Here is a 16,595-nt window from a genome sequence, read left to right as displayed (position 1 = left end):
CCCGACATTCAGGCTGGTACTTCCCAAAAGCAGAGAGACAGCCATTGCTCAAGCCTGGGATTTCAGGTGTCCAGGTTTCGTCACCCTTTGTCTCTTTACACTGATGTCTAGAACTGTTGGCCTTTGGACCTGGTGGAAATGCAACATCACAAAGTACAAGGCAATGGAGCCAATGGTTTTAGAAGCCATTGACACTTCATGTAAAAGGGGATGGGTCTCTAACCACAAAGAGTTTCTGCTTTTTCCTCTGCTGGCTTCTGTCCAGTATCCACTACAACTGAGGCCTATGAGGACCCAGATAGGACAAGAACTAGTCTTGAAGGCCCAGATGAATAACATAAACACTGAGCTCAAAGGTTGTCCTGGGTCTAGGAACACAAAGCCCCTTAGCAGCAGGCAGTGGGAAGCCTCACCATCTAAAGCATCCCGGCCTTCTCCAGGAAGAATGTGGGCTACCAGATGGCTAAGCTGGTCTGGGCAATGCTTTGTCCAACTTGGGCCTCATTTTCTCCTCCTGTAGAATAAGTTCACCCTGAAGATATTTGAGTCCATGTAGTTCTAATTCTGCACAATGACTATAGTTAGCTCCACATTCCTGAGCATCCCTCATAAGTAGCCACAGAATCCATATTTCAAGTTCTTCCTAAATCTCCAAGTGTCTGGGGATGAAGCAATGGTTCAGATAAAAGAGGCAGGAAAAGCTCCACAGGCAGCCATGAGGCCATGAGGAGGAGCCATTGGACCACATGGCAGAATCAAAGCCCTTTCCTTGCCCCAGCCATCTAATAGTAATCACAAGTAGGAAAAATGGCCATGTGAACCAGATGTCCCCAGAGATAGCAAAGAGGCCCAGCCGTAGTTCTGAGGGGTCCTCCCTCCACTCCAGGTATTAGCACACCCTGGGCTTGGTCTCTGTTAGTATCTATTGGTAGCTTCTGCTACCAACGAACTCAGAACTCAGGAGGCCTTAGAACAGGTCCATCCAGCTGGGCCTAGGCAGTTGCTTATCAACAGTGACATCTGTCACTTCATTTTTGCTGACTTATCAACTCTATTATTGCTGTGTGGCTCTTGCCACTTCCAGCCATTAGGCCAAATCCTGTGGAAATACTGCCTTACAAGTTCTGCTTTCTACAACCAACTCTCTGAACATCTCAAGAGTTGGGCTGAGAGTTTTCAGCCCCACACACGGCACCATCCACAACCATGGGCATATCACAGCTGCTCAGAAGCCACCAAGAATTAACAGGGTCCAGATTTGGCTCAAGAGGCCTCAATCCCTATTGGGAGGCACTTTTAATCATTAAGGTTTAGGTCCTTCTCTAAAGTTGCCACTGCCCTGGGCACTGGAGCACCATTGTTACTAGAAACATTTAGGGGAATTACTCCCCAAGAGGCCGAGGCCTGGGAGCACAGAGGGAGCCCTGGGAGTGGTATTGCCTCCAGGAACTCTAGGTCTAGAAGAGTCCGTCAGACCTGAGGACAGAAAGCTCAACATAAAGTAATGACCAGGTAGGCTGACAGCGGAAGGACGAGGTGCCACATGTAGCCAGAGGAGAATAAACCCAGAAAAAAGCAAGTTGGAGCCAAAACCCAGAGAGAGCTGGGCTGCAGGACTTGCTCATGGGGCCCTGCCAGCTCTAGCAGGGTAATGAGGATGAGGCTCAACCATGAGCAAAAGATCCAACCTGAAGATGAGGGTCTAGCTCTGTGCCCTGGATACCTTTAGTAGGCAGGGGCGGGGCTGTGATCTAGGGGCAAGAGGCAATGATGCAGAGATGCCTTTCACTCTAAACACAACTCACCTCCAACTCACAACCCCTACCCCCACCAGGGAGCCTAGGGTCCACTTGTTGGCATAGTTTCTACTTTCCTCCATGTCCCTGGCCTGTCAGGAGTGAAGCCTCAACATTGTTAATACTCACAGGGGCTTCTCCATACACACATACCCAGGCTGTTATTCTACCTCCACTCAGCTTCCCACCTCCACTGCTCCAGCCCCATGCTGCAGGTCATTGACCCTGCTTGGAAAACACTGGGCTGGCTCATATAAGGAGAGTGAGCCAGGCCTCTGTGTTCAGCAATGGCGTTAGCTTTGTGGTCCTGTCTTGCGTTGGCTCTGCTACCTAATTTGGCAGCCTCCAGCTTTCCAAGAAGTCCCTTCCGGCTACTTGGGGTAAGTCTGTCCCCCATTTTGCTATCAGGAACCTGGGGGTAAATGGGCAGAAGGCACCAATCTGGGCAAGTCCTCTGAGTGGGGTGAAGGCAGACTAGGACCTATACTATACCTTCTAAGACCTCCTGGACCCCAGTTTCCCCCATCTATCCAATTGTTTCACCATGAATTTCTTGTCTCACTGAGGGCTATGAAGGTTCAAGTCTCAGACAGGTGCAGAGGCCTCTATAAAATGCTGAGCTGAGTCATTATGGTAGTAGGGGGCAGGGGTATTCTAAAAGTCTAAGGGTACAAGGAAAGTCAGAAGGAGAAGGGTTTGTAAGTCATGGAGAGAGCTCTGAGTCCTGTTTTTCCTGCCTTAATTCCTGGGTAACCTGGAGACCTGACCAACTGGACCACAGTGTCCCCAATTATTCAGTCTTTCCTACTCTGACATGTGTCTGGAGACCCCTAGGAGTGTGTACATGGCAAGGCCCCTCACTCTGAGTTCTGGCTGCAGCCCAGAACCTGCTCTCAGGTTATACTGGCCTTGCTCGCCACTTGAACTCTGCTTTTCTTTGTTTTTGCAGAAACGGAGCCTCCCGGAAGGGGTGAGAACTTTCACTGGAGTCCGGGCCAAGGGAGTAGGGAAAAATGAAGATGGTTACCTAATCACTAAACATGGGAGCCATAATGGCAGGTGTCCCACAGCTGCCAGGCCCCATGGCCTGCCAGACTCTCCTATGACACAAGATCCACAGGAAAGAACACCATGAAATCATGTAGGAAGTAGCTCAGGAGTGCTCCAATCAGTCATCCTTACTTTCCACAACACTGGCCAAGTACCAGCAGGTATTTGGCCCTGTGTGTGAAGCTAAGAACACAATGAAGTGCCCCCTGTCACTACCCCTGCTTAATCTAGTTGTCTCTATCATCCCTGTTGGATACAGACTCCAGAGGTGTCCAAAGACTCCCTTTGGCTCAAGAAGTACTTGTCTCTTGTAGGACAGTTACAAAGGACAAAGGAAGTAGCCGAGTAGGTAGGGAAAGAGGTTGTGGCAAGAACGATGCCCAGGAAGAGCTGGGCAAGGCCTTGGGCCTGGCTAGAGCTCAGGCTGAAGAAACAGGACTTTCCTGGAAGATCTTGGAGCTGAGGAAGATTGTTCTGGGGGCTATGTGGGAATGGTGGGAGGGCTTTACTTGGGAGAGGGGTCAGGATCAGATCCAGGCTTTTTATGATATATCATTGGCTGCAGCTATGTATAAACATATTCATGTTAAGGAGGCAGAATAAACATCAGGAGCAATGTTGGAGATCATTGGAATGTGGGAACTGGGGACATTGCCCAGGCTTCTAATATAAGTTACCAGGAGGTCTAAGGGACCCTGACTTCAGAACCTGTCAGGTTGGAGAGCTGGCTGTCCAGGATCAGAGTCCAGCTGGTCACCACCCAATGATCCCTGCCCACCTTTCTCACAGGTGGTTGATGACATTGAGATCTACAGTACTACGATCAGTTGCAAGGTGACCTCTCGCTTTGCTCACAATGTTGTCACCACAAGGGCCGTGAACCGTGCAGATAAAGCCAAAGAAGTTTCCTTTGATGTGGAGCTGCCCAAGACAGCCTTTATCACCAATTTCACCTTGTAGGTACCACCATAGCTACTGGCTCTGAGCTTGGGAGCGGAGGGCTGGCCCAATGTGACAAGTCTTTCCTCGCAGGACCATTGATGGTGTCACCTACCCTGGGAATGTCAAGGAGAAGGAAGCAGCCAAGAAGCAGTATGAAAAGGCTGTGTCCCAGGGAAAGACTGCTGGTTTGGTGAAGTAAGTGTAGACCTCAGGTCTGTGGAGAACTCTGGGATGCAAAGATCTTCAGAGAGGCAAACAATAGCTGTTATGATTAACATAGCAAAATGGTTGCATTTTCTCATTTGGAAGTTGAGGCAACTGAGACTCAGAATGCTGAGGGAACTCACTAACTATAGAACTAGAACTTGAACCCAGGGTTGAAGAAGGGTGAGTTCCTGCAGTCTTTGGGGGCAGACACTGACTTAAACACCATCCAGGGCCTCGGGGCGGAAGCTGGAGAAATTCACGGTCTCCGTTAATGTGGCAGCAGGCAGCAAAGTCACCTTTGAGCTAACCTATGAGGAGCTGCTGAAGAGGCACAAGGGCAAGTACGAGATGTTCCTCAAGATCCAGCCCAAGCAACTAGTCACGCACTTTGAGGTAACCAATCACTCCTGCCACTACTGCAGCCCCTGCTGAAACTGTAGAGGGGCCCAGGGAAGGACCTATGTCGCAGAGCTCAGAGCAAGGCCTGGGATCTAAAAGTTCTGGCCTTACCACTTCTTTGAGGGGGCTTGGGGGTGATTACAATGCCTTTAGCCACAGCATCTGGGGGCCAAGGACAGGAGGCTGAACTGGACTCAGCCGACCACTGGGCCCTTAGGGCAATACCATTAAAGTACCTCTAATGTTTTATAACTAAGTCATAGGCATTTTACCTCTGCCAAAGCTGCAAGGCAAAGGGAATGTTGTAATGGTTGAACTTAGGACACGTGGCAGATGGTGGAAACACTTTGGGAAGAATGTCTCTGTGGTCACTTTCCTAGTGGGTGGCAGCAGGCTTGGCCCCCAGCATTGTTCAAGGGGGTCCCTGAGTAATCACGAGCCCATATGTCTTTATCCCAGAGCCTCTGAACTCTCCCTGAGTGACAAAAACCTTCTCCTTGTTTTGACCTTTTCAGATTGATGCACACATCTTTGAACCTCAGGGTATTAGCACGCTGGATGCCACAGCCTCGTTTATCACCAATGACCTCCTGGGCAGTGCCCTCACCAAGTCTTTCTCAGGGAAAAAGGTGGTATAGATGCCTCAGGGACCTGGGGGTATGGGATAAGGGCATTGGCTGCAACAGGACAGGCTTACAGGTATGGGGCTGAGGGACTCAGGTTCCACCTGACACTTTTGAATTTGGCCACCAGAGTCAGCAGTGAGGATGATGAAGACAGGGAATGCTGATGGCCTGCTAAAGGATTTAAAGGTTTTATATACTGTATAGGAAGGAACAGATAGAGCCCAGTAGATAGGGCAGAGGTTGCTGTTCCTGTTCATAAAGGAGACTGAACTCAGATCCAGACTGAGCTCCAGCATGGAGCACACACTACAAGCTACTGACTTCTACAGGGCAGCAACCCTACACTAGGGTCCCTACCACTCCCACCCTTCTCCCTTCTGACACCAGTACTCCAGTTTGCAAAAGCCCAATGTGAAGTTTGCTTACATGAGGCAAGGATCACTTCTCTAAGTAGCTTCCAGTGCTGAGCTAGAAGATCATGATCATGCAGGATAAAAGATGTTCAGAAAGAGAGAACATGATGAGCAGGTATGTCCACCAGGCTCTGACATCCTACAGCATAGTGGGCCAGGCTCTGTGTACTTAAGTGCTCCTCAATGTGAGGACTTTCTAGGACTGTCTGCCAGTGGGCAGCCAAACTGAACAAGGTCTCCAATCTCCATTCCTCAGGGCCATGTATCCTTCAAACCCAGCTTAGACCAACAACGCTCATGCCCATCTTGTACAGATTCCCTTCTCAATGGAGATTTCACCATCACCTATGATGTGAACAGAGAGTCTCCAGCCAATGTGCAGGTAACCACCAATGGTAAAGACAGACAAATCACCACCATTAGTGGGAAGCAGGATGGTGTCTGAAGGGGCTACAGCTGTACCTTGTACTACCCTCCTCAATCTTCAACCCAAGCTGTTTCTCTACTTTTGCACAGCACCTTGTTGTGTGTTAAATAAATGTCTAAGTCAGGCGCTGGTGGCCCACACCTGTAATCCTAGCTACTCAGGAGGCTCAGACCTGAGGATCATGATTTGAAACCAGTGAAGACAGAAAAGTCATGAGATGCTTATATCCAATTAACCAGCCAAAAGCCAGATGTGAAGGGTGGCTCAAGTGGTAGAAAGTCACTTGAGTGGAAAAAGCCAAGTGAGAGAGAGTAAAGCCCTGGGTTCAAGTCTCAGTATGGCACAAAATGAATGAATGAATGAATGAATGTGTGGCTTCTCCCTGAAAGAGAAGCCCACCTGGTATTGCTAAAGAGACCATGGTCCCCATCTCTCTCCTCCCTTTGCAGGTGGTCAATGGCTACTTTGTGCACTTCTTTGCACCTGAAGGCCTTCCAGTGGTGCCAAAGAATGTGGTCTTTGTGATTGATGTCAGTGGCTCCATGTATGGTCGAAAATTAACACAGGTAGCTTTGTGGGGGTTGGGGACTGTGGGGAGGAGGGGATTTTCTTTTTTTGTTAGTTGTGGGGCTTGAACTCTGGGCCTGGGTGCTGTCCCTCAGCTCTTCAGCTCAAGGCTAGCACTCTTACCACTTGAGCCACAGTGCCACTTCCAGTTTTCTGAGTGGCTAATTGGAGATGAGAGTCTCACGGCCTGTCCTGCCTGGGCTGGCTTTGAACCTCGACCCTTAGATCTCAGCCTCCTGAGTAGCTAGGATTGCAGACGTGAGCCACCATGCCTGGCATGGATTTTTTTTTCCCCACACTGAAAATGCTGGTATTTCTGGTGAAAGAGGAGGAAGCGAACAAGGCATCAGAAGGATCAAAGTGTCTTCCCACTTTTGTAGAGAGTCTCAGGCAGCACTGGTCTGCTTGAGGAGACCAGCAGAGCCCCTGTTGCCAGCCTAGGTGGGAAAGAGACTTGACCTGCTGCTGCTTTGGCTCTCAGGTTCTTGTCCATATTATCCTTAGACCAAGGATGCCCTTCTCAAAATCTTAGAGGATATGAGAGAGGAAGACTTCTTGAATTTCATCCTGTTCAGTGGAGATGTGACCACTTGGAAAGACCACTTAATCCAAGCCACTCCAGAGAACCTGAAGGAGGCCAAGACATTTGTGAAGAACATTCGTGACCAGGGAAGTAAGAACAGAGGGAAGAGCAGACACTACCCTTCAGTCACCCCCTCTCCACAGGCAGCCTGTCTCCCTCCTTCTTTGGGACAGAGTGTACATCATTCAATTATGTGCCAGTTCTATACATATGTACACACTAGCAAATACAGGCAGATGGGGACTTAGGCACATGAGCAAGACCTGTTGTCTACTCTGGCATCCTTATATCCTGAGGACCCCCTCCCACAGTGCTGCCTTTCTGTCTCTGTCACAGTGACCAACATCAATGATGGACTGCTGAGAGGTATCAGTATGCTGAACACAGCCCAGGAAGAACACCTTGTCCCTGAGCGGAGCACCTCCATTCTCATCATGTTGACTGATGGTGATGCTAATGTCGGTGAGTGGGGAGGCAGTTCTGAACCACGCTGGGGGTCTGGTTGCTACCCTGGCTGCCTTCCTAGCTCTGAAGCTGGCTCACTGCAAGATTTCAAGCAGTTCTTCCCAGAGGGTCCTACTTCCTGTGAGCCCCTTCCGGACAGGGTCCTGCCCTCTGCCTCCACTAACAATCTGTACTATCTGCCCTGGCAAGAGCTTGGTGCCAACTCCACCAGCTGTGCATGTGCAGGAGTTGGACTTCCCTAGACAGTCCCCAGCACAAATACTCCCTGCTCTTCTGTAGGAGAGAGCAGACCTGAAAAGATCCAGGAGAATGTACGGAACGCTATTGGAGGCAAATTCCCCTTGTATAACCTGGGCTTTGGCAACAACTTGAACTATAATTTCCTGGAGAATATGGCCCTGGAGAACCGTGGACTTGCTCGGCGTATTTATGAAGACTCTGATGCCCACTTGCAGTTGCAGGTACACCTGGCCCTGTGCACTTCCAGGAATGAGGAGCTCGCTGCTTCTTCAGGCAGCTAGCCCATTGTGTAATAGCTTGAGGCATTAGAAAGATTTGGGGTTTCGAAAGACTTAGAGTGGAAATCTACCTCTGGCTGCCTCTTGTTATGATTTAGTCCTTGTACTACACAGAACAGACTTGTTTCCTCGGTAGGGTTGCCAGGGTTAAGTACATGACAGTTAGATAAATATGAAATCCTTATAAGCAATATTGCATAAGATATTGAATTAGTTTACGAATTCTGCCACATTACTGGGTGGGTTAAATAACAGGAATCACTGTCTCACAATTCTGGAGGTTGCAAGTCCAAGTTCAAGATCAAGATGTTGGTGGGTTCCCCTCTGAGGGTGGGGACCTTCTTGGCTTGTCCATGGCATCTTCTCCCTGCCGTCTGTCATTCCTCATTGTGTGACTGTATTCTTCCCTCTTATACAAGGCTACAAGTCATACTGGATCAGGGCTTACCTTAATGACCTCACTGGATTATCTTTGTAAAAATTCTATCTCCAAATAAGGTCACACTTGGAGGAACTGAGGATTAGGACAACAACAGACACTTTAGGAATGCAGTACACAATTCAGCCCATAACAGACATATTTATACTTAAAAAATTTTGTTTTTTTGGGGGGGGTGCCAGTGGCTCATGCTGTAATACTAGCTACTCAGGCGGCTGAGATCTGAGGACCATGGTTCAAAGCCAGCCCAGGCAGGAAAGTCTGTGAGACTCTTATCTCTAATTAACCACAGCTCAAGGGGTAGAGTGCTAGTCTTGAGCAAAAAGGAGTGCAGGACCAGCACCCAGGTCCAGATTCAAGCCTCAGGACAAAAAAAAAAAAAAAAAGCTTTTTAAAAAGCTGATATTAAAACTTAAATGTGCCTGTTCTTTTGATCTTTTTTTGGGGGGGAGGGGAGATCCGGTCGTGGGGCCTGAACTCTGGGTCTGAGTGCTGTCCCTCAGCTCTTCAGCTCAAGGCTAGCGCTCTACCACTGAGCCACCTTCCCAGCTCCTTCTTTTGATCTGTTTCCCTAGACAGGAAACAGTATCTCCACCTCTGCAAGTGGGCCCTTATGCCTTCCTCCTCTCTGTCCAACTCAGATCCCCAGGATTTTTATCCCTTTCTTTTCTTCTTCTTGTTACTTCAACAATCATTTCTCAAATATTTTTATAGAACTCTGCCAAGAACTCTGTCTTATTATAGTCTTCCTACAGAGATAGGTCAGGAAAAACTTCCCTAGAATGAAGGGCACAGTTAGGGCTGTGCTGAAGAGTCAGGACGAAGTACTACCCAGACCCGAGGGCTTTGGATGCTAGACTGTAGCCTTTGTGGGACTGACCCACTCTGGGCTTCTCCATGCTTGTCCTGGCAGATGACCAGATCTCTAATCTGAACTCTAGGGCTTCTATGATGAGGTGGCTAACCCACTGCTGACAGGCGTGGAGGTGGAATATCCTGAGAATGCCATACTGGACCTCACCCAGAACAGTTACCATCACTTCTATGATGGCTCTGAAATCGTGGTAGCTGGACGTCTGGTGGATGAGAATATTAACAGCTTTAAGGCAGATGTGAAGGGCCATGGGGTAAGAGAACTGGGCCTGGGGAATGAAAAGTCAGCCTAATAAGCCCTAACCTTCAGGCATCATGATGGTCCAGTAGTGGCAGCCCCTGATTCTGGCCCACCGAGACCCAGACTCTAACCATTGTCTGTCCCCACTTCTGCCTAGGCTATCAATGACCTGACCTTCACAGAGGAGGTGGATATGAAGGAGATGGAGGAGGCCTTGAAGGAACAAGACTACATTTTTGGGAACTACATTGAAAGGCTCTGGGCCTATCTCACCATTGAGCAGCTACTGGAGAAAAGGTAACCTGGCTCACCTCTTACATTGCAGGGCTTTACCCTGGGTACCTGGCTCTGCCAGCACCACACCTGTACCTGCCTTTGTGCTAGTGTGCTCTGAGGGAAGCCAAGGGGAATAAGGCTCGGCCACACCCAAGGGAAGGGAACCTCCACACCCATCCTTACTGCTCTACTATGTTCTTGGCTCAGCCAAAGAAATGTTTATCTGTATCCCAATACAGAAAAGCTCCCAGCATAGAATCTGGCACATGCTGGGCACCAGGCACACCAGATACTATCACAAACAATTGTTGAACATCCATTTCAAGCTCTTTATATTCTAGAGGTGGGGGAAATAAGGCCAGAGAGAAAACAGGGTTTATCTATATGTCCCAGGGAGCTGGTGGTGATCCAGTGGAGCCCCAGCAACAAGAAGCTACCGCTAGGGATCTTGTATTGTTTCAGAAGCCAGTACAGGGAGGGCAGGGCAGGGATGTTTTGTGTAAACTCTCTTTGAGCAGTCTATCCTCACAGCAAGAAGGCCCATGGTGATGAGAAGGAGAACCTCACAGCTCAGGCCCTGGAACTGTCTCTCAAGTACCACTTTGTGACTCCACTGACATCGATGGTGGTGACCAAGCCTGAGGACAATGAGGATCAGACAGCCATTGCAGACAAGCCTGGGGAAGGTGGGAATAGAGACACTGAGCCTTGGGTGCCCAGCAGAGCAGGTGGCCAGGCTGGGGAGACCACACCTCGGGAAGCGGGACATGTCCAAGAGCATTAGATGGAAAGTTGGCCAAAGGATAGGGAAGGGAGCGTGCCAGCAGTGAGACAGTCAGCAATGATTGGGGTGTAGGGTGAACAGGAACCTCTGGAGTCCCTCAGGGAAGATGGGCTCATATGGTACACTCTTGAAGGTCATTTTAAGGAAGTGATTTTAGTTGCAATATCAGAAGGGTTTTGTTAGGCAAGAAGAAGCACTTCCAACTGAAAGTTATGCCTGGAGAAGTCTACTGGGTACCTTGAGAGCTGGACACAGAGACCAAGTCTGTATAACCAGGCCTCCAGATTGTACTCAGCAAGGGGAGAGGGTCTCAATGCCTGGTTGTGCAGGGGGGGGGGTAGGGGGAGTTGGACACAAAGAGGCATGGGAGGTGAAGAACTGGTCCAGGCAGCAGGCTCTGAGCCCTGCTTGGGCCACTCTCATTGGCTACAATATTCCTGACTAGTGACCTATGTCTTCTAACCTACTTTTCCTCTTCCTTCCTTCCTTCCAGGTACAGAAGTTAAGCTGCAGAGAGAGGCCAACTGGGCATTGTGGGAGAACGATGGAACAGAACTGAGGGGGCATTTCCAAGCCTGCAGGGGTCACCAAAGTGGGGACAAGGGGAGCTCAACACATCTGGACTTGGGTCTAGCTCTGTTACTGCCCAAAATGGGCTACATGACTCTCTGAGCCTGAGTACTCATCAGTTGCTTGGAAGAGGTCTTTCCCTGTCCAAGGAGGGACAATCAGTATGACAGTATCCTTTGGCCTGCAAAAAGAAATGATTATCTGTGAGGCACTTATTTTGGGGGGTCCGGTAGTGGGGCCTGAACTCTGGGCCTGGGCGCTGTCCCTCAGCTCTTCAGCTCAAGGCTAGCGCTCTACCACTTGAGCCACAGCGCCACTTCTGGCTTTTTTTCTTATGTGGTGCTGAGGAATCGAACCCAGGGCCTCATGCAATGCAAGGCAAGCGCTCTACCACTGAGCCACCTTCTCAGCCCCATGTGAGGGCACTTATTTTAAACCCCACAGCAACCATCCAAGAGAGTCTTTTATGATTCCCATTTTACAGTGAGGGAACTGAGGCAGGAACAAGCTAAATCCATTTACTTAAGGACTCAGCAGGTAGTTGATTTGCGCTTAGGCCTAAGCAGCCTGGGCTAAGAACCTATCCTAGAAATCACTGGGATCAAAATGTTTGACACCAATCACCATAAAATTGTATCATTACCCACTGTCATCCAACTGCCACCAGGCAGGCTTCCCTGGCACCTGCCAGCCCATCCCACCTTCACCTACATGAGAAGCACATGTGAATTGGGCCAACCCTTTTCCCTCAGAACACCCCTTTCAAACGCAGTCAGTGGTGTGGGGTGTGTGTATGCACATATGTATTATATATGGGTTATGGGTGTTAGGTGTCTTACTACCAAAGAACAACAGGCAACTGTGGGCCTCAATCTAGCCTAAGTAAGGGGCTGGTGAGTCCAGAGATCTGAACATGTCTGCTGTGATCAATTCCCATGAAGGAGAAGCTAGTGACTGGATGGCTTAGTCACATCAAAATGTTGGGCTCCCAGCATCAACTAGATACACCGATTACCACTAGCCTTATAAAGGAGTTTCCTGGGCATGTCCCTCTTCTAAAGACTGAATCTTGGAGTCACATCCCAATATTTTGTGTCTCCAGTGTGAGAGCCCTCCTAGGACCAATGGCCTCAGGGCAAGCAGAAGGCACAGGGGGTAGAGGGACCTCCTAGACTCTCTAACCATAGCACTTTGGTTTCTTTTTAGCTACTTCAGTGACCTCCTCCAAGGCCTACCTGAGTAAGTACACAATGATTGCCACAACTCTCTTTGCCTCCTCTCTGGAGCTCGGTCCAGTCCCACCCTAGTTTGTGGTCTTTCCTGTGTCAGGCAGATGGATCTGGTGTCCTGAGAAGGCTGGGGGTTCTGGAGGCAGTATAAGGGTATGAGAGCAGTAGGAAGCAAGAAGGATCATGAGTCAAATCTGGGTGGAGGTCTCAGCCATCCCCAGAAGGGCTTGCTGGCTGAATTCTTCTCCCTTTACTCCACAGCCAGCTACCAGCCTCCTCAAAACACATACCACTATGGTAAGTCCATGGCTCCTCCCAGTTCAGGACTCAGGGCCCCAGGTACAGCACTGCCTGTCCAAGAGTTCCTCCTATAGGGCCAGGAGGCCAGGGGAAGTCCTTGGTACAGAAGAAGCTCTGAGTATCAGCCCCTTCTCTGATGTGCCCTCAGTGGATGGCGATCCCCACTTCATCATCCAAGTTCCAGAGAAAGGGGATGCCATCTGCTTCAACATTGATGAAGATCCAGGCACAGTGTTGCGCATCATTCAGGACCCAGTAACAGGTGTGAGCTGTGGCTAGGGGGCATTCTTGGGGGAACAGAAGTCCCTGGGAGGGTTCAGGGGTCTGGTGCTCCTCACTCTGTCCAGAAACAGATTCATCTCCATATGCAGAGCACTCTGTGGGCAGCAGTGGTGGGGTGGGGCACTGAGAGCCAGAATCACTATGTCCTGAGTGTTAGGAGAGGAGGGGAAGACTCAGAGGGCAGAGGGGAGGACCTAGCCTGTGTATGGAGCACTTTGTCTTCTGAGCGACACTCCTTGGCGCAGGCAGGGGGCAGGTCTACCATGCCCTAACATAACCCAACTATATCTAGGCCTGAAGTGTCTACAGCCAACAGGGCTGACACCTGGCTCTTTCCTTGGGACCCCATTTTGCTCCATACGGCAGGTGTGGATAAAAGGAAGGCAGATCTCTCAAGGAAGCCTAGACTCAGAGGACTTCATTGGTCTCTCTCCCCGCTCATCCCTCTGGCAGGTCTCACAGTTAATGGGCAGATCATTGGAGACAAGGGAAGCAGCACTGATTCCAAGACCAGGAAGACTTACTTTGGGAAACTGGGCATTACCAATACTCAGATGGATTTCCGGATGGAGGTGACCACAGAGAAGATTACGCTGTGGAATGGGGTGGCAGCAAGTATTTTCAGCTGGCTGGACACAGTCATGGTCACACAGGATGGGTAAGGTCCTTTGTGTCTCTAAAGGACATAGAAACTAGAAGGGCTTGAACTAATCCCAGCACAGAATATCTGCAGGTTTATAGGAGAGACTGGGAGTTTAATACCAGGGGAGGGTGATCACAGTAGGCCCCAGTCAAACTGGATCCCATTTCAAGAGCCAGACTTTAAACTGGGTGCTGGTGGCTCATGCCTATAAATCTAGCTACTCAGGAGGCTGAGATATGAAGCTCAAAGTTCAAAGCCAGTCAAGGTAGACATGCCTGAGAGACTCATCTCTAATTAGCCAGCAAAAAGGCAGAACTGGAGGCAGTGTGGCTCAGGTGATAGAGCTGTGAGTGAAAAAGCTGAAGCATAAAGCTTTTGAGTTCAAGCCCCAGTATTCACACACCCACACCCACACCCCCCCCCCCACACACACAGAGAGCCAGAATCTAAATGGGGATAAGGGATGGATCACACACACACACACACACACACACACACACACACACACACACACACACACACACACACACACACACACACACACACACACACACACACACACACACACACACACACACACACACACACACACAGCCAGAATCTAAATGGGGATAAGGGATGGATGATTCCATCCTATAATCTGTCCATTTGTGTTACTCAGCTTTCTGGACAGTTAATAGGAATCACTTTGAGGAGAGAGCTGAAAACATTAGATTGAAGCCAGATGTGGTGGCATCAAGCTGAACTTTCAGTACTCAGGAGGCCGAGGAGATCCCATAAATTGAAGGCTAACCTGGGAAATGAAGCAAGAAAGCATTCAGTGACAATAACAACTATCTTTCTACCTAAACTCCTCTGTTCTGAAACTCCCTAGCTCCTAGCTTTTCCTTTGTCTTTGGAATCCAAGAGGCAGAACAGGACTACTACTCCCACTGAGGTCCAAAATCTATCCGAGGTCATACAAAGTTAATGGCCTGGTCTTGGCCCCATGCCCTCTTTCCTTCTTAGAGGCAATTAGGTCCACTCGGTGGAGGGCATAAACAACCTACATGATTTGCCTTGTTTCCAACACTATTCCTCAGAAATCTGTGTGCTCTCAGGTGCCATATGCCCAGTAGGCTTTGCTAGAAGCCCTTAATCACAGTCCCTGGGACCCTACAGCCAATACGTCCTCTTTTCTTCTAGGCTGTCCGTATCAATCAACAGGAAGAAGGACATGGTAGTCTCCTTTGGAGAAGGAGTTACCTTTGTAGTCATCCTACACCAAGTATGGAAGAAACATCCAGTTCACCAAGACTTTCTAGGATTCTACATGGTGGACAGTCATCGGATGTCAGCACAGACGCATGGGCTTCTGGGTATGCAATGTTCAGACTGCAGGCTGTTTAGCTACAAAGCAGCATAGGAAACACACTCCTGCTCACATACGCAATGCAGCCTTTGCACAAACCCTGAAATCCTAGTGACCATGTTACTCATGGCAATAGGCAGGGGCTGACAGTGTGGATATTTTCATTCCCAGGGCAATTCTTTCACCCCCTTGACTTTGAAGTGTCTGACATCCGCCCAGGCTCCGACCCTACGAAGCCGGATGCCACAATGTTGGTGAAGAACCATAGGCTGACAGTCACAAGGTGAGGATGCACCTTTGTCCAGCAATTAGACAGGGAAAAAAAGCCCTCTCTGTTCTGGTACACTGCCTGGTGGGCTCTTCTTTTCTGTGAGGTATCCTTGTTTCTCTTTGAGGTTTTGTCCCTCCTAATCAAGGAAAAGCCCATACTTGGCTCTCTATAAGGAGCAATCATGTCACCTTATTCTTGACCTAAGAATTCTAGGCTTTTGAAATTTCCTGTTTCTGTAGCTGGGGTTACTGCTTAGTGGTAGGTTTTTATTCTTAGCACAAAAAGGAGAAAAGACGAATTTTCACTGGGTGCTGGTGGCTCATGCTTGTAATCCAAGCTACTCAGGAGGCTGTTTTGAGGATCATAGTTTGAAGCCAGTGTGGGCAGGAAAGTCCATCGGACTCTTACTTCCAGTAAACTACTCAGAAAAAGCTGGAAGTGATAGAGCACGAGCCTTGGGCATAAACTCAGGGACAGGTCCCGGGCCCAGAGTTCAAGAATTTCCAACTTCACCTTTCTTCAACCTTAAGCCCATGGCCACTGTAGCCATTCCCCCATCTTGATATTGGGGGATTAAACTCAAGGCCTAGCACCTGCTAGGCACTCTGCCAGTTGAGCCACAAACCCAGTCCCATTATAGCCATCTTGCTTGCCATGCACATTATAGTTTCTCTCTCTCTCTTTTTCTTAGGGGTTCCCAGAAAGACTACAGAATGGATGCCAGTGTTGGTACCAAGGTTATGTGCTGGTTTGTCCACAACAATGGGGAAGGATTGATTGATGGTGTCCACACTGACTATATTGTCCCCAGTTTGTTCTAAGCAAATATATCCGCTCCTGTTGAGACAGAAGGCCCAGTCCATGGGGCATCTGGAATAGGGGCACAGAATGGGGCCTATGGGAGGGACTGGGACAATAAAGCCTAATATGGAAACCAGATAGCTGCTAGCCTCTGCATGCCTTCATGAGCCACTGCTCCAAAGAACAGGCACAGTTTGGCAGCACTTCAAATGAGTGACAGCTGATAGGAAGGCAACTTCATAGGTGATACAGCTGATACAGCTGAGAGTGTGAGTTGGTTGGAGCAACACTTCAGAGTAAGATATATGACTTTTGAAAGGAAAAAATTCTACTATCAGCTCTGGAACAAGAAGCTCTGGAAAGTCAAGAAGGGTTGAGTGCATTTCAGAGTCCAGTAATGTCTTTTTTTTTTTTAAGTAAGGGGGCACAGCTCCTATCAGGACTGTCACAAGTAGAAAGTACTCCCTGGCAAACATAGTGTCATCTATCCCTCAACCTGTCCACCTATGTGAGTAAGCTTTTTGTTCCATAACAAGAAACAA

At 49.1% G+C, this 16,595-nt stretch overlaps 1 protein-coding gene across 1 annotated transcript; it reads left to right on the top strand.

The window, feature by feature from the left end:
• Positions 1–2,083: 2,083 nt before the first annotated feature.
• On the top strand, positions 2,084–16,193 carry Itih3 (inter-alpha-trypsin inhibitor heavy chain 3). Its single transcript, XM_070018542.1, has 21 exons — positions 2,084–2,176; positions 2,746–2,766; positions 3,636–3,802; positions 3,879–3,983; positions 4,226–4,388; positions 4,910–5,023; positions 5,690–5,815; positions 6,310–6,426; positions 6,932–7,100; positions 7,347–7,472; positions 7,755–7,936; positions 9,374–9,559; positions 9,704–9,843; positions 10,354–10,508; positions 12,383–12,415; positions 12,667–12,702; positions 12,854–12,967; positions 13,441–13,645; positions 14,816–14,988; positions 15,153–15,264; positions 15,944–16,193. The coding sequence occupies exons 1-21, from the start codon at positions 2,084–2,086 to the stop codon at positions 16,071–16,073; spliced, it is 2,667 nt and encodes an 888-aa protein (XP_069874643.1). The 3' UTR covers positions 16,074–16,193.
• The last annotated feature ends 402 nt before the right edge of the window (positions 16,194–16,595 follow it).

This window comes from Dipodomys merriami, unplaced genomic scaffold (genome assembly GCF_024711535.1).
Source record: "Dipodomys merriami isolate MVZ:Mamm:240054 unplaced genomic scaffold, mDipMer1.0.p SCAF_13, whole genome shotgun sequence".
Lineage (NCBI taxonomy): Eukaryota > Metazoa > Chordata > Mammalia > Rodentia > Heteromyidae > Dipodomys > Dipodomys merriami.
This window is presented reverse-complemented; position numbering and strand designations above follow the sequence as displayed.

Excerpts from the sequence above, each read along its gene's own strand:
- Itih3 (XM_070018542.1), top strand. The coding sequence starts at position 2,084 with ATGGCGTTAGCTTTGTGGTCCTGTCTTGCGTTGGCTCTGCTACCTAAT. Across the intron at positions 7,101-7,346 it reads GAACATTCGTGACCAGGGAA|TGACCAACATCAATGATGGA; the intron begins GTAAGAACAGAG and ends TCTCTGTCACAG. Across the intron at positions 12,703-12,853 it reads TCAAAACACATACCACTATG|TGGATGGCGATCCCCACTTC; the intron begins GTAAGTCCATGG and ends ATGTGCCCTCAG.